The following is a 25,180-nucleotide window of genomic DNA, read 5'->3' as shown; positions in this document are numbered from 1 at the left end:
GGTATATCTTACACGCAATTATCTTATTTGTTACTGGGCAAATCGTTTTGACAGATGGTGAAGACAAGTTTCACTTTTTTAATATAATGTTGTACCGGAGCGCTTCCAACTTGAGTAAAGTTGACTAAATGATTTGCTTTTAGCATATTGCACAAACTTCTTACACTTGATAATAAAGGAATGTGTTTTGCATCATATTTTAGAATAACATATTAATATTTTGTAAATAAAAACGACAGAAGCACTTTTGTTTCTTCGTTTAAACCCAAAGCGTACTAAATTTGCGTTCTTGTCCAAGCGGGACAGTAGGACGTCGTGAGAGAGTGGGAGGGGGAAAGCGTGTGACGGAGTCCCTCTCTTTCGTCACACGTCGCGCTGGCCCGAACCGGAGAGAAAACTATTTCAAATCCCTCATGTGTTTTTGTAGGTGGTGGAATGTTGTTTCAAGATAACTGCCTTGTCTTTTTAGCATGTTAACAAGCTGAACCATGAAACATATGAGTGTTTAAGCCTCAATAGTTATCCACTACAGCGCCTTTTTTAGGTTTTTCTTATGTGTATGTGGTCAAAGAAGTGTTGTTGGGCAGCAGTATTGTGGGCTACACGACTTTCCTCAACCCCCCCTTCTCTAGAGCGCTGGCTAACATTAGCAGGATAGCCGCTGCCTCCTCCACACTCCTGTAGAACAAGAGAAAATCTGGTTGAGAGACATGGCGGAGACTAAAATAATTTATCACATTGACGAAGAGGAGACGCCGTACTTGGTGAAGATTCCCATTGCGGCCGAGAAAATCACTCTGCTGGATTTTAAACAAGTCTTGAACAAGCCGAACTACAAATTCTTTTTCAAGTCAATGGACCAGGACTTCGGGTGAGTGTATGTGGAATCCGGGGCTGCGAAGATGTGCGGGACATTGCCAAAACAAAAGCTTTTATGCGGCATACTTTATCTTTATGGGGATTTTATTATGCGAGAATGAGTTGCCTATGTTGTGCCAGATGTTTTTGTGGCTTGATAAATGGTTTCATTGAGAGCGATAGTAGTCCGGGTGGTCTAGCCCGCAATACAGTAATCACTACAAACAAACTTTGGGACATCTCAAGAGTTTCGCTGACGTCCTGAATTTATTCAAATATCAATGCATATAAAACATGTTAAAAACATTCCGCACTGCTCTTTAAGTAGTCTTACTAAATTTCTTTTGGACAGTCTAATGAAAAGTACAGATGCAAAACTTAGTTTTAGACATGTAACGTTATGATAACTTGGATGTTTCAGCATAAGAATCTACAATGCAACGACTGTGATATCTGGATTTGTGATCTCTCTCTCTCTCTCTCTCTCTCTCTCTCTCTCTCTCTCTCTCTCTCTCTCTCTCTCTCTCCTCTCTCTCTCTTATTATTCATCTGGAAAAAATGCTTTTCCTTAACATCACTCCTTTTCAAAGAGTTGCCATTGACAGAAAGTCAAGACAATAAATCTAAGTCATATACCTGTCGGTAATGCGTTCTCCAGATGCTGCTAGCATGTATGTGGTAATCTTTACAAATTAGGATGTTATCATTTCATCAGCCTGGCTGTAAATGTTTCATCAGTTTTGACAGCGTTTACCACTTCCACATAAATCAAATCAAAGAAATATATCAAAAGAACTGTAAAATGGTATGTAAAGCATTGTGAACTGTGGCCTTATTTGATACCCTCCTGTAACACTGTACACTTATCTCAGGCTATCCGTGTTATCTTTGAGAAGATGGTATTTTCTGCAAGTGAATATGTTATATATATAAAAAAATATATAAATGTTATCCTACAGCCAAAAGGGGTGCAGTGAGCTGTGTGCAAATTCGTTTCAATGCAATATTGGCCTAAGGTTTGATTGTTTTAGCAAAATTAGGAAGACCGTCATTTCTACTTTTCTTTTCTTGGAAGAAAGGCTGTCAGTGTCTAGCCAGTCCATAGCTGTGGACGTGTGTGTATTATTGTTGAACAGCTTTGGATGTGGATGTAAGATGATCTGGTAATGGAGCTCTGTGATGCTGCCGTGGTGATTTGCAGTGTGTAGAGGCAGCTGTCAGTCTGACTGTGTGTGGTAGGGGACGGGTTTGGTTGCTGGGCTGGAGACAGGCCATTTGCTTAGTGTCTGGGATAGAATCAACAGAAAGAGAGTGAGAGAAAGGAGTGGAGGAGACCCCTTAGTCTCTCCAGGGCCCCTTTACATTCTTGCAGCTTTCGTTTTACTTTTCCTATAGCTGAGATTCAATAGCAGAATTACTTTTCATACCTTATTACTTGAAGTGCAAGTCATCAAAAAAGTGAAAACTGTGGATGGTCTGCAGACTAAACAAGTCTTAAACTCATGTTGTTGCTACAGCTTTTGTGAAAACCTGCTTCTCAAGGTTGTAGGTTGAGGCTCTGTTGAATGTGTATGTGTGTGTGTTAGAGGTCAAGGGTTATTTTTCAAGTGCAGAAGTTGGGCTTAATTGGCGGCATTAATGGGTTTGGAGTGGTATTGTTCAAAAGCGATAAAAGGAAGAGGTTTGGTCTTGGGCATTTTCATGTGCTTTGTCAAATGGTTGAATTCTTGTATCACCTTGTTTAACATAATGTTCAGTTGGTGCAAATTCAGTCTGCTCTCTTTTCAGGTTTCATTATTTTAAAGAGACTTACAGAAACACTAAATAATTTATTGTCATTGTGAAAGTATTGTGGTTTTTGACAAGAATCTTCATTACTATTTCTCATACTGGACTTAAACTAGCCACCAACCACATCAGAAACACCCTAGCAACCACCTGCCATTGTTGTGGTAGTGAGTTCCGAGTAAGCAAGAACCACTTCTATTGTCATGTGGGAAATTATATGTGTGTAAATTAGGGCTGTTAACGTTGATACAGTTTTTCAGATTAAAAATATTTAACGCCATTAACGCAAAATCAGTTTTTTTCTGAAATCATGGCCAAGCGTTACATTATATAAGCACGCTCGTATTTATATACAGGCCTTTATTTACTATTTATAAACAATTTATGCGTTGTTGGAAATTGTTTTATTGACACGCTTGAATGATAAAAAACACAAGATCATGCCAGAAAGCAATTTTTTTCTAGTATTTTCGCAAGCACAATCTTCGAGGAGTTAAATAAAGTGTTAAATGAATGCAAAGAGTAGTGAAAATAGGAAGCGCATTAGACCTGATAGAGCGGCATCAAAGCTGTGTGTGAATAGTTAGTAAAAAAATTTTTCGATTGACAGCACTAAAATAAACATGGTAAAGAAATAAATGGTGTTTATTTAATTTCACTGTGCGATTAATCGCACGTAAAGGGTGCGATTAATCATGATTAAAATGTGTAATCTATTGACAGCCCTAGTGTAAATATGAGACATTATTTATAGTAAGCAAATAACATTTATATAAACCTGTTTCCATTTTTAGGATAAAATATACCTGACTGTGTAAAGGAAAGGCGTGGCTATATTTAACATGTTATGACTGGTCACCATCTTTCTGAAGTTTTAACCATTATAATCACTTAAAATTTTTACTCACTTGGTGTGACAAATTAGTTTTAAAACGTAAATAATTTACATTGAAGTTATTTCGATATTAACGAAGACATTCTAAAAGAATCAGCAAATGGGGTTAAATTTTGGAAGTTACAAATTAGTATATTGTACTGCAGGACGTTTGGAAAATTCTAGCTTTATGGATGTGAGATTTTTAGTCAAAACTTGAATAGAAATTCTAAGAGGATATATTTTTAAATGGAATTATCTGTTTATATTTGACCAAACCAGAATATCAAATAATATTAATATTAAATGAGAAAATATCAGTCTATACGCAAGTTTTCTATAAAAAAAGGATGTACGTTTTAGAGACAGCACACATTGTATGTCTGTGGATTACAATGCAGAAGCAACATTAACCAACAAAGGGAGAAGGAATTTACTTTCCTGACTATGGACAAATAATGCTTGTTAGAAAACAAAAAAAACGTTGAAACACTGGTACCTCAAACCACCAAATATTGAAATCTGATCCCTCAGTAACGTCAAAACGTTTGGTAAAAATCTTAAGGTTGGCATTTGGATGGAATTGCCCATTTAACTTTCTTGATGTCTTTCACCCGTATGGATAGTTTCATTGGACGCCCGTGCTGGCCCAAACTTAACCTTTGCTCTGTGTGTGGTTATAGTATAAATATCTTATTGTATATTAATTGTAATAAATTTAAGTAAAACTATCAACCTTATTGATTATTTGTGGAGGTCTGCTGGAAATTAAGTTTGGGCCATATAACGTTTGTTTTACGTTGTTACTGCTGTGCTGAACCATCTTTATTTAGGTTGTTCTAAGAGATCTGTTAAATTAGACTAAATGAAAGACATGGTTTTTGGGTAGGTCTGCAGAAATCATTTAAACGTGTGTGTCCATTATCCGATGAGGATCAATACTCAACTCACTGTTGTAAATGTTTTTTTGTTTAGGGTGGTAAAGGAGGAAATCTCTGATGACAATGCCAAGCTGCCTTGCTTTAATGGAAGGGTTGTGTCCTGGGTAAGTACTTTCCCCCCATTGTTGCTGTTCCAAATCAACAGGTTTATTTCCAAAATGTGTTTTACTTTATGGAACAACAGCTAGTTGACCAATGTGCTGTACAATATAAAACATATGGAAAAATAACCCTCAACCTTACAGACCAGTACAACACAACATAGACAACATAGAGAAGAGAACCGGGCTGTCATGTCATTCCTGATCAACCTCATAAATCTTGATCAACCTCATCAAAGCTCTTCAGCCCCATAGCGACTTGGAAAAGTTAACCTCGTTTTACCATTCAACTTCGTTTTGATTTATGTCACAGTGAATTCTGAAAGAACACTAAGTGTGTGTGTGTGTGTGTGTGTGTGTCAGCCCCTTCATACTAATACTGAAATCCAGCCTGGTCTAAAAGCTTTCAGAGAAAAGCAGGTACTTCAATCAAAAGACTTGTAAGAAACCAGACCCACTGGGATAGAAATAGTAGACTACTGTCAAGATGGCCCAAGGTCCCTTGAGAAGGAGTGTACAGTAACCCAACATCCATTAGCGTGAAGAAAAAACGTAAAGGATTCAATAGATTGACACTGTATGTGGCCGTAACACCCCTGCAACAACATTAGGAATTTGCGTTAAATTCCATCAGAATTATCAATGTATTTCATAAAATATTTCATTATAGAAAAATGATAAGCCGTTTCTGTCGTTTTCTGTCTATCAACTGCCAAACACAAGGCCTCTCCAACTTTTGTCATTTAAATTATAGTTACATAAAACCTTGACACTTGATATGTTGAACCTGAAGCACTGTGTGATCAGTTTTACACATTTCAATGACAACACCATGAATATGTGTTGAGTAAAAATAATTGGTGTTATTAATGTGACATTGGATATTTTCCCATACGTCTCGTTTTATTTGTTTCTTCCTTGTTTTTAGGTATCTTATTTACTCGCTTTATTTTCCCTTCTCACTCTCACTCTCTGTTAGCTGGTGTCCTCAGATACCCCTGCAGCAGAGCCTCCAGCCCCTCCTGTGGAGGTCCAGCCTCAGCCCTCACCTCCCCCTCCTCCCCTACCTCCACCTCCAGCTGAGCGGACAGGGGGCATCGGAGACTCCAGACCCCCCTCCTTTCAGTGGGTGTATCTACATGATTATTAAAATAACAGTTCACCCAAAAATAAAAAATATTTTGTCATTTACTAATCTTCACATCATTTCATACCTGAATAACATTATTAGGAGTCTCCTCGATACATAGTGAAATAGATGTAATAGGATATAATATGCAAGGATTAACAGATATGTCTTGAATGTAAATGTTTGTTTGTGTGTAGTCCCAACACTGCAGGCAGTCTGGAGAGCCTAGATGATCGGACAGAGACAGAGTCGGTTGTGTCTTTCAGAAAAGAACGACCTCGGCCCAAAGAGAGCTTAGAGAAACATGGTGAGATGCACACACACATGTTGGGTTTTTATGTTTTATATTTCTTTAGACAAGGACTTTTATATCGTACAAACCAAACCCTCACACAAACTCCACAAAGCCAAGACAAACACATACGTACATTTGCTTCCTTCTGTTTTTGCTTGACATTGTCTGATTTAACAATTATTTTTGGGATTTATCTCAACATCACTGTCTAGGTCCTCGTATGAATGGTCAGTCCCATTTGGAAAGACACCTGGAAGGATATGAAAGTGCAACCACAGTGATGAGCAGTGAATTGGAGACTACCAGCTTCTGCGATTCAGATGATGACGATACAATGAGCAGGTCAGAAAAACACACAGACCCACCACATAAGTCCAAATCAATCCGAATTTTATTAATGTCTTTCAGAAACTCTTCACTAATCATATGATTTATTAAACTTATATATTGTATGGGCCTAATTCAATTTGAGTCAATACAACGTATTATGTTTCTTTATTATTAATGATTTTTTTTTGTAAATTAGGTTCAGTAGTTCTACTGAGCAGAGCACAGCATCTAGATTGCTTAAACGGCATCGCAGACGCAGGAAACAGCGCCCCCGGCTGGAGAGGGTACAAATGTCCAAAATGTCCCAGAAACTTCAATTTAATTTTGTTTAACAATGTAGGGTTATGATGAGCATGAAACTTTATTTATTTACTTTAGTTCCCTTTCTGTTTGTATTTTACTGTAGGCTTCCTCTTTCAGCAGTGTAACCGATTCAACCATGTCCCTAAACATTATTACAATCACTCTTAACATGGGTCAGTGCAATAACATTAATTTATTAAATTTTTCTCACATTACCTCTCTGTTTATGAAGTTTTCATTTTTAAATATAATTAAAAATATAATGTTTAATGCAAAATGCCCTCTATACCATCTTTTCTTGTGCTCTACAGAGAAGTATAATTTCTTGGGCATCAGTATAGTGGGTCAGAGTAACGAGAGGGGAGATGGAGGTATCTACATCGGCTCTATCATGAAGGGCGGGGCTGTGGCTGCTGACGGTCGCATTGAACCTGGAGACATGCTCCTGCAGGTGTGTGTTACTTGCAGAGCAGGTACAACTGTAACAGTAAGACCTGAACATGTCTTGACTATGTTTTCTATAATTTTCTTTAGGTCAATGACATCAACTTTGAGAACATGAGTAATGATGATGCCGTCAGGGTTCTACGTGAGATTGTGCACAAGCCAGGGTGATGACAGAATTGTCTTACACTTTGTATGGCTAAATGTCATGTTATATGCACAATTATTACACAGTGACTTATAACCTAAAGCTCTTTTGTCGCTTTTGATTTCATAGACCCATCATCCTGACAGTTGCAAAATGTTGGGACCCCTCTCCTCAAGGATATTTCACTCTGCCATCTAGTGAGTGTTTTTATAGGGAGACGTGTAAAATTTTCTGAGAGGGGGAGGGCGAAGACTGGAATGTAGAAACACTGCCTTACTTAAACAACTTAATTTCTAATATTTCCTGTTTCTGTCAGACGAGCCAATCCGACCTATTGACCCTGCTGCGTGGGTCAGCCATTCTGCAGCACTGTCAGGGGCGTATCTGTCCTACCCTAGCAGCACAATCACCTCAAGTTCATCTGTCACCGAAACTGAACGTAAGCGGTTGTTATTTTGTCCTTTATCACTCATTGTTAATGACTGTATTTTTGCTAATTCTTTCACATGGCGAGTTAAAGGGATAGTTCACCCAAAAATGAAAATCCTGTCATCATTTACTCACCCTCGGGTTGTTCCAAACCTATGTCAATCTCTTTGTGCTGCTGTACACAAGGAAGATATTTGGAAAAATATAAGTCATGGGCGAACTGAAAGTAAAAAGTGGCCCTGGACTTCTTCAGCAGGAGCAGCCCACAAAACCCAGCTCGCAACATAACACAACAACGCACTGAGGTAGCACTATAATTCATAAATGTAAATGATTTTTTCATGCCACCTTGCAAAGGCAATAAAACAAGCAAGCAACTAGGCAACAAACAGTAATCAAAATGGCATAAAAGCCTGCCTGTAAATTAGATATAAAGTATTTATCGTAATATAAGGTAATGTATTTAAACTGACCATGACATGGTGTGACTAGACTTTGCTAACAAATATTTTTTACATCAGCTATTAAGTCCAAAATCAACATCTTAAAAGTTAGTGTTTAGGATTTATGAATCAAGAAGAGAGGATAGAAAACATTCACTGTTTGGGATTAATAAGTAAGTAGCATACTTATAAGCTTTTTAAAACTATACATTGAATATAAATTAGACAGAAAAAACAAGAAATCATTTCATTAGCTGTGATGATAGTTCGGCAGTCTATTGAATACTTCCATGCTAATAAAATGGACTTTATTCACACAGTCATATCTTATGCCTCATATGTATATAATCTTATTTGTTTCAGTGTGTTTTTAGACATTAAGTTAAGTAGTTTGCATCTCTGTATTTTACCATTTAACGTTTTAAGTGTAAAAAACAAATGTGGCTTTATGTTTGCCTTCTTACATCTAATCTACACGGCCATCATTAAAACTGAATCACCGTATTTGAGTTTGCGCACATTAAGTGCCGCCTACCGACAGTAAATTCTGCCTCCTTAAAGTTAATTGGCTGAAAGATCTGTCTTCCTTAGTTTGATTGGCTGTATTCTGCGTGGTCTGTGTAATCTGATTGGTTGGAATTCTGTGAACTAATCCTTTAAATAATCTAAGGGTGAGTAAATGATGCCCCCTGTCCGCACAGCTGGAGGGGGAGGTGTGGGCTGAGGCTGGACCTCCACAGGAGGGGCTGGAGGCTCTGCTGCAGGGGTATCTGAGGACACCAGCTAACAGAGAAGGGAAAATAAATGATGCCAGAATTTTAGTTTTTGGTTGAACTCTCCCTTTAAAGACGAGGTTGTTGTCGATTCATTTTATGTGTCTGCGGATGTCTGTGTCATTAAAAAAAATAAGAGCAAAGTTACTTTTACTAACTATTTAAAACAACACTTGATTATGTCATTGACAATGTATAATGGAATTGTAGTTTATTCCCTATTTAAAGACTTTTTTTGCTCGATTAAAAAAGATACAAGTGGTTGGGGAACCATTTGGAGCTGACTGATTTGGTTCATGTCATGCTTTAATAGAGAGTTGAAGAATTCTGGAATTAAGGCAGTCTAAGAAATTCTCTGTAGCCTTTGAAGCTTACATGTCAAGACATCACATAATTAATAGATTCTGCAATAAAAAAAAATCTTTCTTCAGGCTTTGACGACTTCAGTCTGTCCCTGCGCTCCGATATGGTATCAGTTGCTAAGGCCATGGCATCTCCAGAATCAGGCTTGGAGGTCAGAGACAGAATGTGGCTGAAGATCACCATTCCCAACGCTTTCCTGGGTGAGAGTTATCCTGAAGACTATCTTTACACACCTTCTAGCTGAGGCTTGTTTTTTGTACACACAAATGAGCTTTAAATCTGACTAAATATTTGTGTGTGTAGGTTCTGATGTGGTTGAGTGGTTATACCATCACATTGATGGGTTTCAGGATAGACGAGAAGCTCGTAAATATGCCAGTAACCTACTGAAGGCTGGTTTCATCCGACACACTGTTAACAAGATCACCTTCTCTGAACAGTGTTATTACATATTTGGAGATTTTAGCAACTGTGAAAATTGTGAGTACAATCATATAATATTTTCAATAACAAAATGATGGTACCTTCTGTGTTCCAGTGTTCTTTGTCACTCCCATCATAAGTGATTACAGTTCTCTTTCATTTTCTTGATTTACCATTCTCACACCTTTTCTCTGCTTGTCAGATATGGCCAATCTATCTCTTAATGATAATGATGGCTCCAGTGGTGCTTCAGACCAGGATACTTTGGCTCCTCTTCCTCTGCCAGGGGCAACGCCATGGCCCATGCTTCACACTTTCCCATACCAGTATCCTCAACCTTACTCCACTCAACCACCTCCTTACCACGAGCTCTCGAACTACAGCTACGGCCCAGGCAGTGCAGGCAGCCAGCACAGTGAAGGTAAAAAGCCATCCCGACCCTCAGCTTGTCATAAGAAACTTATGTTTTGCATTAAATAATACTAAATATACTACTAAAGTTTTGCATTAAACAAATTGTAACGCTCTGTTTCACATCTCAATCTCAGGTAGTCACAGCAGTGGCTCCACACGCAGTGATGGGGACAGGAGAAGAGGGAGCAAGAGTGTAGCTGGGAGTATAGCCGACAGCAGCACACGTGATGACAAATCTCCTGGGGGGGGTGGGGCCGACTCGCGTTCTGGAAGCGGAAGCGAATCAGATTACTCTGTTCGCAGCAGTCTGAGACGGGACCGCGGCTCAGCCACGGCCAGTGAACATAGCCGCTCAAGTCAACGCTCACATCATCATCGCCCCCCACCCACTCACCTTGCCGCATATCCTGCCGGAATACCCATCCCTTACAACCCAATGATGGTAATGATGGTGCCTCAGCATCCACACCCACATTTAGCACTTGGATCCCCACTCCCACATACCCCGACTTTGCCTCACCATCCTGTCTTGCCACCCTCCCTCACACCTGGGGGACCACCTGGCGCTCCACCAACCCGAGACCTGGGCTCAGTCCCCCCTGAGCTCACTGCATCCCGACAGTCTTTTCACTTAGCCATGGGCAACCCCAGCGAGTTTTTTGTGGATGTTATGTAATAAAGGGGAAGGAAATCATTTGTATAGGTTGACATAGGTGTGAATGAGTGAATGTTGAAAGATTTGAAATCATGTGATAACTGTGAGTTTTACTGTGTGCCTGGCAGTACATTTTGTTTACTGTATAAGTGCAGCTCTCTCAAGTTTTTGTCTATACCGGTAGAAACAGGGTTTATGTATACAGCTGGAAAATTAATGGTAGCACAGAATTTAAAATACATTTTGTCTTTGTGGTATTAAATGCAACGAAAGAATTGCTTATTTGTTTCTTTAAATGTTTGACAACACGCTGGAAGACCTACAATCTCTGAGGGTCCTCAGAATATTTCTTAATGGAAAATCAGATTCACTTGATGCCAAATAAAAGAAAGTTCTAGTTCCAGTCGGGTAATTTAACATCTTTGTCTTTAAGTACAGTATTGTCTAGTCTGGGCAGAGGTACTACAGTCACACCCTTTAAATTACCAACATTAAGGTCTTGAGTTTCCTACACTTGTGTTGTTGCAAACCTGCATTATTTTATTTTATTGTGGCAGGAGAAGAATGGTTACGCTGCTGTTTCTCATGCAAATCTATGGGATATACTTGGAATGTAGCACATAAGTTCAATGGACTACTTTTTGGCATCTTTTAGAGGAATTTCACTTTCATTGCATGGAAAAGAGCTGCGTAAATATCCCGCTGTTCAACAGGGTAAAGGAAATCATGCAGGTTTAAAACAACATGGGAGTGAGCAAACTACTACTTGTAAATGCATGACATTCACTGGACCAAGCAACCAAATAAACTTAAGTAAGGTCCTCAAAATTGTTGAAAATATGAATTACTCCAAATATCATTTTACAATCATACTAGCTATTGAAAGCTTCCCTCACATGTACTATAAACTATACACTTTAAAGAATTAGGAAAACTGTTTTTGTACTGCTAAATGGAGCCAACATTTTCTACTCACTTTTGTTTCTGGATATTAAAAAATGTACACAAATGGCAATATTATCCTCAGAAAAGGTACTTATTATGTCTGTTTTCATAACCCTTTGTATATGTATGATTTGTGGATTTACAGGTCAAAGTATAGGGGTGCTACATGAAGATACAGATTTCAAGAGTTAAATGTTTGAGTGCTACATTTTGAATCACTTTTGCATGTCTTCACTCAAAATAAATGTGTGCTATAATTAACTCATAATCTGGTCATTTATTCTGTGAAAAATATACATTTACATTTAACAAAAACAATTGACCGTGGAGCCATTGAACCGGAAGCGCTAAAATGCTTACTCTCTTCTGGGTTAGGGTACACCCTCATCTGAGGTTGTTGCTAGAAGGGAAACATAAACCTCCCTATATAATTACAAAACAATAAATTAGCTAACGCCTACACCCACCCCAACCCTACAACAATAATACAAAAATATTAATCAACTGTTTTCAAAATGTTGCGGAATTGAAGTGCGCATGCCCAGTGAAGCTAGCTGTATCTCTTTTAGTCAAAACCCTCATCGGACGCACGCGCCTGACCCGAGGTTAACTTCCGGTCTACTCTGTGTTTCTGTTTGGCTAGTAATATGGCGCCGACGACAAAAACAGTTCGAGTTAAGGTGATGAGTAGACGGAAACTGGGCTCGGGATGTTGTGCTGTGGGATGCAACATGACCTCTGGAACAAATACCTTGTCGAAAATAAAAATGCTTCGATTTCCCAAAGACGAGGAAAGACGGCGAGCATGGATCTCTGCTCTGAGAAGAGAGACTTGGCAGCCAGGAAGGAATTCAAAGATCTGTAGCACTCACTTCGTTACAGGTAATAAATAATCGTTTCTAAATTGAACACGAAGTAGTAATGTTGTTGCCGTTAAACCCGTCGAAGGTGCTTACCTGCTAAAAAACGCTATAGAATCCTTCCCAAAACACAACAGAATTTTAAATTGATTTATTCTGTAATGAGACGAGTTCTATAGTCTTTTCAGCATGGTTGGCTTCACTTGCAGTCGCTATATGCAATTCAGTACTTGCATATCGGTCTTAAAACAGTACGTTCTGTATAGTATGAGTGGGACTCGCACATACTGCGTGCGTACCCCATGTTTTATGGACACGTGACCCGTATGCTTTTTGACCTATGACGTATTAACAACGAGAACCTCTAGGTGAACGTTGATAAAACATAATTTAGCCAGGAGAAATTTATTTATTAGCACTTACATTAAAAACGGACGTCCGCCTAAAAGTGTTCCGCTATATTAATTTGATTTACTTTTTAAATTTGACCATTGCTCAGGTCGCGTGGCATCATGGATAGAGATGTTTATTTACTTATTTATTTTTATTGAAATAATCAAGATTTACAAACAAACATGGCTGCATAACATCCATTTCTTCATAATATATAATACAGAAAAGACATGAGGGAGCAGCTCTTAATACAAACAGGAAATATATATGCAGTCTTAGCAGCAACCCCTTAAACGGGGAATGGTATGCACATAATTATTATTCGTAATTTACAATTATTAATTGTGCAGTGTAAATCTAAAATTCTGATAGCCCAAAGATGGATGATCACATTATCTGTTGTTGTGTTTCAGGAAAAAAGAGTGATGATCCCTTACACCCTGACTTCGTGCCAAGTATATTTAGTTTCACCTCAGCGGCTGATCGACATCGAGCAGTTAAGAACCTGGAAAATTATCTAGCATTCCAAGAAGTTTCGGATAATACATTTGCTGCCACAGCTCTTCTGAATCAAGCTCCTGCATCAGAAGCGAAAGTTCATCCTGATGAAGTCTTAGTAACTAAGGAAGAGATTGAAGAAGTCCTAGTAACCGAAATCAAGACAGAGGAGACACAGAATGACATTTCCTCATTATATGAACAGATTGCATCTTTAAACGCTGAATGTCAGTCACTGAGGGATAAAATGTTCAGTTTAGAAAATGAGTTGAGACGGTGCACTCTTGACCCTTCTCAATTTGATGACAAGAAAATGAAACTTTTTACAGGATTGCCCAATTCACAGACTTTCATGTCGTTGTTCAATTCTGTGCCATCAGTTCTTCCTTCTACTTCAAACCATTCCCTCAAGCCTACACAGGAGCTCCTCCTTACACTGATGAAGCAGCGCCTCAATCTGTCCGAGGGATTTTTAGGGTACCTCTTTGGGATTCATCAGTCAACAGTCTCAAGAATTTTACAGCGTTGGAAAAATGTTACAAACAATGCAAAACAAAATGATGAAACAACATGTAAAATTGAAGTACAGCCTCCAGATGATTGTGTTGACATGGTGTGCTCTATGTGAAAACATATTACAAAGGTAGCTTGTGTAGAAGGGTAGTCAAACAACCTTCAATGTGATATTAAATGAACAAAGTAAACAAAGATTTTTTTTTCATTTTGTAATACACAATGAAAATAATGAACAAATTTGAATTCATATTCCGTATGCATATTTATTTTGTACTGCATGTTGCATTGTTTCTGATGGCCAACATTTTAATGTCCAGGTGTCGTTAAGTTGTAAGGGGCAATGTCGGGTCCAGTTGCATTTACATCAGATGAAGTGTGCTTTAATTCTGTTTCCTCCAGATTGTCCCAATTCTTCTGTCAAAACAAGTTCTTTTTTTATTTGCATTGTATAAAGGCAGTTTTTAAAAATAAAATAGAATAGAAATAAAGAAAAAACAACAAAGATCTTGTATGATCTCTTCGTTGCAACTATACCCTTGGCAAGCCCATAACTTTTTTAATGCTTCACTCCACTGTTTGCAATTTCATGGCAACTATATCACACATTATTAAAAGGGCCTCGGTAAATAATGACTGGAACACACTACGAAAAGCAAAAGTCTTGTAATGTATTTGAGTCACAAATTGTGTTAGACATAAAAAGGAAACACTTTTTCTGAAAAGTTTTTTATTTATCCATCCTTAGATCAATAACATCAGCCACCGTGGCCGTGTAATACATCAGAGCATATTGTTTCCCATACATGACCTAACAAATTGTAGTTTTCTGTGGAGGATGAGAATCGCCGCAATAAAGTGCACGAATAAAGAAATGAATAAATGCAGAAAGGAAGCGATAAAGATAAAAAACAATTCATTTAGACATGCAGCTAACTGGGTTCGAACCGCTGATCAGTCTGATTTTGACATGAGAGACTGACACACTAACAAGTATCCTATATGATGGCGGAGTGAAACATTATTATTTTTATTATTTCTGTTTTATTTCTGTTGTTTCATTCATTTACTGATTAATTTATTTGTTAATTGGTAGATCTATTTATTAATTTCAATTTAAGTAATTTTCAACACATTAATAAATCCACTGTATGCAGAGTGGAAAGTGTGCCTCGTTCTCAAGTGCTTCTGCTGCCATGTTGCTCCATTGATCATGGCTTGTCGTAATTGTGGTGCAAGCGCTTAACTCAAGGTAAACTTACCCAGAGTTGATAGAACTAACTCAAATCAGCAGAGGTACTACAGTCACACCTTTTAATGACCAATATTGAGGAAATAGTTCACCCAAAATGAAAAAGTCTTGAGTTCCTACCCTCGTGTTTATGCAAACCTGTACCCTTTTCTTTTATGGCAGGAGAAAACGCTGCTGTTTCTCGTGCAAAGCTAAGGGATAAATATTTGAAATATATAGCACATAAGACATATGGGCAACTTAAATTGTTCTTTTTGGTTCTTTTAAAGGAATTTTGTTAAGCAGGCTTTTGTTACCATTACATTAGAATTTTGTCACCATTTACTCACCATCATGTTGTTCCAAACCTCTATAAATGTCGTTGTACTGCAAAGATATTTGAAAGAATGTCATTAACCAAACAGATCTCATCCCCCATTGCCATAGTAAAGAAAATAGTAAATGATGACTGAATTTAAATTTTTTGGGTGAACTATCCCTTTCACTTTCATTGCACGGAAAAACGCAGCATAAATACCCTGATGTGTTCGACTGGTAAAGGAAATCATACAGGTTTAGGAATTGTTGGTCTGTCTGATATTTGACGCATGTTTTGACTTGCATTACCTTATATGTTTTGCATATAGTCAAAATTTCTTCTTGTAAAGCTGCTTTGTAACAATGAGAATTGTAAAAAGCGCTATATAAATAAAGTTGACTAGACTTGACAGCTCTTACATTCATAAACTAGCCTCATCCCTGTCCAGGAAACCACCTCATAATCTTTGAATATTGTTTTAAATTGTACAGGGAATTTCTGACAGTTGTCATGTACTCTACTGCTAAAGAATTAGGAAAACTGTTTTTGTACTGGATTCAGGGTTTATGAAAACAACAATTTCCAAACTAATCCCTTTCGAAAACGGGGCGTGGTGTGCAGGTGACGTCGTCACAACGAACGGACGCCACGCCAAAGAGTCACGCCCACTGAGTGGCATAAGTGGACCGAATGCTCCAGCGTTAGCAGCTAAGCTCAGCCGTACTCTACTGTATCTATAATGGGAAAGAGTTGTTGCGCAATTGACTGTAAAAATAGATTCATCAAGAACTCGAAGTTATCCTTTTACAGATTACCGAAAGCAAAAGAAAAGAGAAGCAAATGGATTGCTGCAATTCGCAGAAGAAACTGGAACCCAGAAACGGAGACATGGATTTGCGCTAGCCATTTTGTGTCAGGTTTGTTGTTCATTCTAACATACCCGCTAACACCTACTTATTTTGTATAACTGTAAAGTCCTGCCAGCATTCATTAAAAATAACTAATGGTGATAAGCTTTGTTTTTTGTTTGTTATTCAAACACATGCAGGAAAGTTGTTAGCCAAACTTAGCCAAAACGCAGGGGTAATGTCTTATTTAAGTGACGGTGCTCTACAAAAAGTCATAAATCTTTCAAACTTTGTACAAACCATGTGAACATTTAGTTTATTAATTTAATCTTTACATTGAATTACACTGTTAGAATACCATTGGGATCCTGCTTTGTGGAAAAGGCGCCCACACAAGTCGCTTTGTAAGGCAATGTTTACACAACGAAAAAAAGGAAGAAACCGACAGCGTTGTCAAAACCATCGCGGGTGCAGAAACATGAATAAAGTGCATGTCAGGCCAGTGGATGGCGATGGTACTTGGAAAGAAAAACGACGTACCTGCGCCTTTACACAAACACACAGACACACAGACACACAATTCCCTCGAGATTTCCGAATGAGTTATTTATTATTGCACTGTAATCTTTGTTTATTGTGTGTGTGTGTGTGTGTGTGTGTGTGTATATATATATATATATATATATATATATATATATATATATATAATGTGTGTGTGTGTGTTCAATATAAAAAAATGTGTACATGTTTATGTAATTGTTTAAATATTATTAATCGTTGAGAAATTGCTCAAGCAGCGTCGTTTAAGGTGGAACATCACTAGATAACATTTTTATTTGCAAGTCAAATATTTTGTTATTTATGTCTTCACAGTAATTAAAAACAATAGTAATAGAGTTTTGTAAAAAAAATCGCTGCTGGCAGGAGCTGCCACTGGCCGGTCACGTGATCCGCCACTCCTGCCACTGGCAGGCCACTCCACAGCTAAACAAAGCCAGAAGATGCACAGATTTTCTCACGTTCTCGAAGCTCTACTGTATAGAAATTATAATGATTTTTATTCTGCGTTTGTTCATACGGATGTCTTAATGTACATGAGCAACATGCTATGTATAGTATTTGCATTTTAAAGCGCTCCAGATTCGGTGAGAACAACCAGCAGGTGGCAGTTAAACCGAGCCAGAAAAAGTGCTGGCTTTCATGCGTTCCCACAGCTCTCATAAATACGAATTAAATATTGTTTTTGTTCTGCATTTGTTCGTATGGATGTCTTTTTGTGCATGCACAACATTTTGTGTGGAACTTTTGCACTTTAAAGCGTTCAAAGTGCAGTGAGAACATCTGGCAGGTGGCAGTTGCACTGGCAGCTAAACAGAGCCAGAAGAGGTTTCACACGTTCTCGCAGCTCTTCTGTATTTAAATTATATTTTTTATTCTGCGTTTTTGTTCGTAACCATAAACCTACCATAAAATGAATGCCCTCTAACATAGTAACAAATACAAAACAGAAGTGCTGAGCATCAAACATGAAGTTACTCGCGGTAATGGCGCCATCAAGATTAAGGTGACGTGACTGAACACATAATACACACAAGCTTGATATCAGTGTTTTCACAAACTTGCGTTTTGCAGGTTACACGGAGGCGATGATGGCACTGCTTTCAAGCGTACACCTTGAGAGACCGTTGTTTACATGATGCGGTTTTCAACTGAACGGAACGGAAAACTTTGTGTGTTGGCCATTCGACAACGCCATTTTGGGGGACTGACAAGGCAAACATTTGAAAACTAATGCTTCTCCATCAATGCACACTGCCTCTTCTTTTCTCTTTACACAAGCAAAAGCTGGTGGACACTGACCACTAGTGGCTAGTGCCTGTTGATGCGGACAACGGTGCAGAAGTATAAATAAAACCAGATGCATTGCCTTCGGAATAGAGAACAGAGAGCCTTCTAGGCTACATTATATGTGCATTATTTTAATGTATGTATAATGAATAAGATCCAATCTATTTAAGCACTATCAGTTGTGTTGAATTTGTATTATGAGAGCTTTCTGACTCGTTCACATGAATGAGGGTAAATATCTCAATCTACGGCTCAGTCAGCATTTTACTGGCACCAAAATGAGACCCCGATATCTGTGTTTTTATTATTATATCTTATTATAGCATACCGAATGGCAGCGGGTTTGGGTTTCCAACCCTAATCACAACAGCCTGAGAAGCGTTAGCTCGCTGATATGGTATGGGTGGGACATCTTCAGAAACACGTTGTAAATGGGGATCTGAGTGTTTTGGAAGGCGGGACTTTATACAGTCATGGTCAAAGTTGTTGGCACCCCTGAAATATTTTCAGAAAAATCAAGTATTTCTCACAGAAAAGTATTGCATAAACACATGTTTTGCTATACATATGTTTATTCTCTTTGTGTGTATTGGAACAAAACAAAAAAATGTAGGGAAAAAAGCTAATTTGACAATGTCACACAAAACTCAAAAAATGGCCTGGACACAATTATTGGCACCCTTAACTTAATATTTGGTTGCACAGACTTTGAAACAAATAACTGAAATCAATCGCATCCTATAACCATCAAAAAACTTCTAACACCTCTCACACAGAATTTTGGACCACTCTTCCTTTGCAAACTGCTCCAGGTCTCTCATATTGTAAGGGTGCCTTTTCCAAACAGCAATTTCTTTGGAACTTGTTTGGGGCTGCTTATCCACCATCCGGACTATCCTGCGTGGCAACCCTTCATAAATGTTTCTCTTCCGTCCACGTCCAGGGAGATTAGCTACAGTGCCATGAGTTGCAAACTTCTTGATAATGTTGCGCATTGTGGACAAAGGAACATCTAGATCTCTGGAAATGGACTTGTAACCTTGAGATTGTTGTTATTTTTCCACAATCTGGGTTCTCAAGTCCTCAGACAGTTCTCTTCTCCTCTTTCTGTTGTCCATGCTTAGTGTGGCACACACAGACACACAATGCAAAGACTAAGTAAACTTCTCTCCTTTTTATTTGCTTTCAGGTGTAATTTTTATATTGCCAACACCTGTTACTTGCTCCAGGTGAGTTTAAAGGAGCATCACATGCTTGAAACAATCTTATTTATCCACAATTTTGAAAGGGTGCCAATAATTTTGTCCAGGTCACTTTGGGAGTTTGTCAAATTAGCTTTTTTCCCTCCTTTATTTTTGTTTTGTTCCAATACACACAAAGGGAATAAACATGTGTATAGCAAAATATCTTTTAATGCAATACTTTTCTGTGAGAAATACTAGAAAAAGTATTTCAGGGGTGCCAACAATTTTGGCCATGACTGTAGAAACCAGAAAATATCCGATTTCTTTGTGAGAAGATGGACAGCGGTAAAGAATGGACTTCAAATATGTGAAATATTAAGCGCTTTTGAAACTCGAAACAGGAACATCCATTTTAAACACCCAAAAAACATAATCAAAGCTTTGAAAATAGCAACAAAACGGATACTTTAATGCAGCACATCAGTAGCCATGTTTTCATACAGATTTGCTCATAACTTAAGAGATATTTTCAAAACAATATTGTGTTATGCGTATTGTTGGGGGAAGAATGTAGAAACGTTGTTTGGAAACGACTCTGACTCTTCAGCAGGCAGGGGATGGGCGGGGCTGTGTGTACCGACCCAAACACAGAACTTACAGAGTGTGGTTGTAGCCGCTGTGAGGCAGCGTGAGTAGAAATTATGTTTAATTAAAAAACCCGGCTGATTCGCTATCAGCAATCACGACAGTTATCCGATCAGCTCTAGCGAGCCTTCTCAGGATATTTAATTAATCAACAAAGCAGCCAATGAGCACCACGATGCCGCCAGCTTCACCGGTCTGCACAACGCCCAGCCAGGAAACAACTTCACTCACCAGCGTCATCATACGCTTCAGCACATACGGCTATCCCAGCCATTGGGAAGTGGACAACCGGGACGTCATCCCCAGCAGGCGGCACAGCAAAGCAGAACTGTACAGGCTATACGTCTCACTGCAGACAGAGGGCCCGCCAACGATCACAGAGGAACCGAACCAGGATCCCGGATCATCACGAGCCGGTGCCAGTCAACGCCCCGGTTCTGGAACCAACCCCCGTCTCCACCAACATCAGGATGCAGATCTTGGCTTTACACCTGCATTCATTATTATTTGCATAGGCGAACTCGTGAAATTATGTTAAATTAACAAAGTTCGGGAGAAGCCGGAGCCAATAATCAAACTCTGCTGGTTGGCTATCAGCAATCACGACAGCTATCCTTTTAGCTCAAGCGAGCCTTCTCATAAATAAGACCTGAAATCTTACCTGTGCCATCTCTACAGTTAAATCCAACATCCCTTCACCTCCCCGGCTCCTCTCCCCAAACTCGCTTTCCACAGAAGGACGCTGGGGTGTGAGCTCTGGGTTCGGGCAGTTTCCGAGCTTGGTGCACTCTCACCTATCAGGGGGAAAGTGTTCCGGGTTTGGAAGGAACTGGCGAGCTCGGGGCCCGCTCCCTGGACAGCATGCCAAATACGCATATCTTACCTACCCCAGCTATTATCATTATCCCTGCATTCATTATTATTTGGATAGGCGAAGTCGTGAATTCATCCAATTAAGAGTTGTTTTATTACTGAAATAGTTTTAGAGACATTATTTTAAGGTCGAAAAACTTTTGTTTTGCTTTTACACACTATTCCTAATACAACTTAATACTGCACTAATTTTTTTGCCTGCATTTGGGCCATTATATACATCCTGTCTTTTCAAATGTTCTGCTCAAACATACCGAGAGTGGTCATGTGCCTTTTTTATTCCTTTATTATATTTTGATTTATGGGAGTTTGTGCAAAATTGGTGGGTGCCCATCGGGCGTATTTTCAAATCGCTCATTTTGAAGGGTAATGGAAACGCAGTTACTAACAGGTTTTGGGAGGGAAACGTAATTTGCACTCATTTATTGACAAGGCAGCTGCGGTGCGCTATTTCTCCCTGCTGCTCTGTGCCCAGTAAACGGACCGAGGAAGACCTTCCCAAAATGCATTTAGGTTACCTTGCAGTGCAACAGGGTTAGATTTATTTAACTCTGTCTTTCTCTACAGCTCGCGTATGCTTTCCTGTAGGTGTGCGTGTGTGCTCTCTAAACCGTCCTTGTCCTGCATTGCTCCCACTATTAAGTTCCGTCTTTTCCCCCGAAAAACATATTGTTACTTGCATTCAAAAGTCCGCATCCCGATGCATCTAAGAATCAACCTCCCCACCCCTAGTTAATATGTTATTGTGACAGCCATAAATGAATGTCACATTATCAGTTTTTGTCTTTCAGGAAAAAAGAGTGATGATCCCCTACACCCTGACTTTGTGCCAAGTATATTTAGTTTCACCTCAACGGCTGATCGACATCGAGCAGTTAAGAACCTGGAAAGATATCTACAGTCTCAAGATGTTTCTGAGAAAAAATTTGCTGCCACAGCTCTTCTGAATCTGGGTCAAACTCTTGCATCAAAAGTGAAGGTTCAAACTGATGAAGTCCCAGTCTCTATGGCAAAGACTGAAGTCCCAGACTTTATGGCAGAGACTGACGTTCCAGACTTTGTTGTTAAGGATGAAGTCCCAGTCTCTATGGTTAAGACTGAAGTCCCAGACTTTATGGCACAGACTGGACTACCAGTCCAAGTATATTGTTTGACTGGAGTACCAGTCTCTAGGGCAGAGACTGGAGTACCAGTCCAAGTATATTGTTTGACTGGAGTACCAGTCTCTAGGGCAGAGACTGAAGTCCCAGGGACTGGTGTTCAAACAGAGGAGACACAAAAGGACATTGCTTCATTATATGAACAGATTAAATCTTTAAACACAGAATGTCAGTCACTGAGGGAAAAAATGTATAGTTTAGAAAATGACTTGAAACGGTGCACTCTTGACCCTTCTCAATTTGATGACAAGAAAATAAGAAGTTTTACAGGACTACCAAATTTACAGACTTTCATGTCATTGTTTAACTCCGTGTCGTCAGTTCTTCCTTCTACTTCAAACCATTCCCTCAAGCCTACACAGGAGCTCCTCCTTACACTGATGAAGCAGCGCCTCAATCTGTCCGAGGGATTTTTAGGGTACCTCTTTGGGATTCATCAGTCAACAGTCTCAAGAATTTTACAGCGTTGGAAAAATGTTACAAACAATGTAAAACAAAATGATGAAACAACATGTCAAAGTGAAGGCCAGCCTTCAGATGATTGTGGTGACATGCTGTGCTCTATGTAATATGTGTGTAGCTTGTGTAATCAATCAATCTGTTATATCGTCACTGTATATTAAATGAACAAAGTAGATCAGTTTTAAAAGGAATTTTTCCACTTAGATTTTCATCTGTAATACACAATGAAGAACAATGAACACATATAAATACATATTTCATGTCGATAATAATTTTATACTGCAATTCACTCTTTTACACATCTTACTGTTATGAAAATTGTATGACAGAGCAGTTTGTAAAGTAAGATTTCCAATTAAAGTTATACTCCGTAACATATGGTCTGTAGGATTTCTAGCACATTTTTGACACAAATGTTCACACAAAGCCTTTGCTACTGTAGCAATGCCTAATGTTTAACAAGCACTGTGGTTAAAAAAAACTTTTATAAGATTATAAAACAAAGACTAACGTAGAAAACATGGTAAAACCGTAAAACAGAACAGCATTTAGAACAGCAATGTAAATGTGTATGTCAATATCAGGAAAGCTGTTTTTGGCCAACATTTCTATGTTCAAGGGCCACTGGTTCTTTAAGTTGTAAAGGTCACTGCTGGGTCCAGCTGCATTTAATTTCGGCAGATCATGAATTGTGCTTTAATTCTGTCCCCTTTACAGAATTCTCCGGAATCCAGTTTGCATCTGTATCAACGCATTTGTACAGGAAAAACCATGTTAAACAAGCATAGAATAAATAAAGAAATATGCCTAGAAATAATATAAAAGAGAAAAGTAAAGAATACCAATAAATACAGATACAAAGATATTTGAAGATCTCAGGTCAATGGCAAACCCATAACTTAAATCAATGTAACAATAATAATAATTATATTTACTTCACTTTTTAAACGTTATTAAAAAGGCCTATAAATAAGTTGTAGGAAATAGTTGTTTGGTTTCTGAATTAGTTTTTTTCGTTAATTTAAATAAAGGGACTGAGTGAAGGCTACAATCTGTTTCAGGTCATAGTCCCGATTTGCTAAATTTGAAGCTGTATGAACTGATCTGAGACAGTCTTTGAACGCACTCCCTTCGGCAGCAAAGTAAAAGGATCTGTACTTCCGGTCAACCTGAAATCCGTTCGCGGTTTCAGATTTTGATAATGTTTTCTCAATTTAAGATATGTATTAAAGTTGTCCCAAACGTGTTGTTATGTGAAAGAAGACGTGTGTTGATCGCGTGGTACAGGAGGTTTAAAAGGAAGGACTCTGTCCTGGTGGGAAGAGTCACTGTCTTTAAAAGTCACTCAAGGACAAGAGAAAACAAGTTTGATTTCCCATTGGGTCGCAGAGCATAGTCTTAACGTCCCGTTGTGTTGTTTTTATCTAATTCATTTTTAATAGCTTTTCGATCCATAGGCAGTTCGTCACATCCACACCTCGGGAGATAAACGGCGGTAAAATACTGGCCTTGAAACCATCATGTTGCTGCGTAAAGTTAGTCAAAGTCCTGCGATCTGCGGCCAGCTATAGCAGGGTGAGAGGCATTGTTTTCGTTCGGACCGACATTAACTGGTCATCTATTTACTTCTATTTGTGTCATGATCCTGCCTCTCCTTGTCTTGGTTTTCGAGTCTTGTGGCAGGATCATGTCAGTCCCATGTGTTTTGTGTGGAGAAAGAGCATTGTTTTGGTTTGAGAAGCCATGCTCTCTCTCCGGTGTCACGTCCTTTAGCCCCGCCCCTTGTTTCCCTGTTTGCAGTCCGTTAGTGTTAGTCTTGTCTCCAGCCCTGATCCATCCTTCCCTTAGTGTTTCAGTCCCCTCACCTGCCTCGTGCAATCCTCCTGTTAGCTTTCCCTTAGTGTTTTATCCATGTCACCTGTGGCCACTCTCCCTGTGTCATCTGTCCTTGTTAGTGTTTCCCTTTATCAAGCCCCAGTTTTCCCTCTGTCCCTTGTCGGTTCATTGTCATTTTGTCATTATCGTACCTCCTCACGTCACCTTGTTGGATTATTCCTGTCTATGGATTATCGTGTTTGTTCCTGTTCTAAGTTTGTGGATTTTGTTGATTTATTATTCAAAGGACTTTGTTTGTTTTGTTCCCCATGTGGGAAGTTTTAGTTTACACTTTTGTCTTGTTATAGTTCATGTTCTCCCCATCGAGGGTCTTTTGTTTAAATAAAGTTTTTATTATTTAACTCTGCTGCCTGCGTTTGGGTTCTGTCCACACACCGTGACAATTTGTGCATAGCGAGATCTGATAGGTGAGAATTTACTGAAACAGAGGCAGACGGGGTTCACACAACATTATACTGTGAATATTATTGTATATTATGACTGTCTTGACCTGGCTTTCTCTGCTTTATTAGAGCGCAGCGTCACGCTGGAGCGCTGGTAGCGCAGAATGCGCGTTTGTATGCGAGCCAAGCAGCTGAGGTGAGAATGATCAGCATTTATGTACATTTTTATTCACATTTGGGTAATGTAAGCAATTCAAGTATTGTCACACAAGTTTATGCTGTAGCCAATGCTGTCATCCACAGGACAAAACAGGTGCTTGTCTCAAGACAGCCCTCTCTATAAATCTGGAGTAAAGTTAACTTCCAGTTTTCATGACATGCAGGAGCACTGGGCTCTGTGCCTTGTACTCT

General features: G+C 38.9%; 3 protein-coding genes across 3 annotated transcripts; all 3 read left to right on the top strand.

Annotated features, from left to right (window-relative positions):
• The first annotated feature begins 287 nt into the window (after window positions 1–287).
• dvl2 (dishevelled segment polarity protein 2) lies at window positions 288–11,923 on the top strand. Its single transcript, XM_079470198.1, has 15 exons — window positions 288–871; window positions 4,496–4,565; window positions 5,542–5,687; window positions 5,889–5,998; window positions 6,199–6,328; window positions 6,513–6,600; window positions 6,723–6,792; window positions 6,931–7,070; window positions 7,154–7,230; window positions 7,341–7,408; window positions 7,528–7,650; window positions 9,288–9,419; window positions 9,523–9,699; window positions 9,845–10,063; window positions 10,191–11,923. The coding sequence occupies exons 1-15, from the start codon at window positions 711–713 to the stop codon at window positions 10,730–10,732; spliced, it is 2,253 nt and encodes a 750-aa protein (XP_079326324.1). The 5' UTR covers window positions 288–710; the 3' UTR covers window positions 10,733–11,923.
• Window positions 11,924–12,014: 91 nt separating this feature from the next.
• Window positions 12,015–14,398, top strand: LOC306898919 (uncharacterized protein). The gene is made up of 2 exons (XM_079464823.1): window positions 12,015–12,538; window positions 13,323–14,398. Exons 1-2 carry the CDS (start codon window positions 12,304–12,306, stop codon window positions 14,033–14,035), a joined length of 948 nt encoding a protein of 315 aa, XP_079320949.1. The 5' UTR covers window positions 12,015–12,303; the 3' UTR covers window positions 14,036–14,398.
• A 1,788-nt stretch (window positions 14,399–16,186) lies between these two features.
• LOC306900943 (uncharacterized protein) lies at window positions 16,187–22,940 on the top strand. Its single transcript, XM_079468330.1, has 2 exons — window positions 16,187–16,387; window positions 21,660–22,940. Exons 1-2 carry the CDS (start codon window positions 16,210–16,212, stop codon window positions 22,595–22,597), a joined length of 1,116 nt encoding a protein of 371 aa, XP_079324456.1. The 5' UTR covers window positions 16,187–16,209; the 3' UTR covers window positions 22,598–22,940.
• The last annotated feature ends 2,240 nt before the right edge of the window (window positions 22,941–25,180 follow it).

This window comes from Barbatula barbatula, assembly GCF_947034865.1.
Source record: "Barbatula barbatula genome assembly, chromosome: 1".
Taxonomy (NCBI): domain Eukaryota; kingdom Metazoa; phylum Chordata; class Actinopteri; order Cypriniformes; family Nemacheilidae; genus Barbatula; species Barbatula barbatula.
Note: the sequence above shows the minus strand (reverse complement) of the source record. Positions and strands in the feature narration are given on the sequence as shown.

Coding starts and splice junctions, on each gene's coding strand:
- dvl2 (XM_079470198.1), top strand. CDS start 711: ATGGCGGAGACTAAAATAATTTATCACATTGACGAAGAGGAGACGCCG. Junction 6,329..6,512: donor GATGACGATACAATGAGCAG/GTCAGAAAAACA, acceptor TTTGTAAATTAG/GTTCAGTAGTTCTACTGAGC. Junction 7,651..9,287: donor ATCTGTCACCGAAACTGAAC/GTAAGCGGTTGT, acceptor ATCTTTCTTCAG/GCTTTGACGACTTCAGTCTG.
- LOC306898919 (XM_079464823.1), top strand. CDS start 12,304: ATGGCGCCGACGACAAAAACAGTTCGAGTTAAGGTGATGAGTAGACGG. Junction 12,539..13,322: donor TAGCACTCACTTCGTTACAG/GTAATAAATAAT, acceptor GTTGTGTTTCAG/GAAAAAAGAGTGATGATCCC.
- LOC306900943 (XM_079468330.1), top strand. CDS start 16,210: ATGGGAAAGAGTTGTTGCGCAATTGACTGTAAAAATAGATTCATCAAG. Junction 16,388..21,659: donor CGCTAGCCATTTTGTGTCAG/GTTTGTTGTTCA, acceptor TTTGTCTTTCAG/GAAAAAAGAGTGATGATCCC.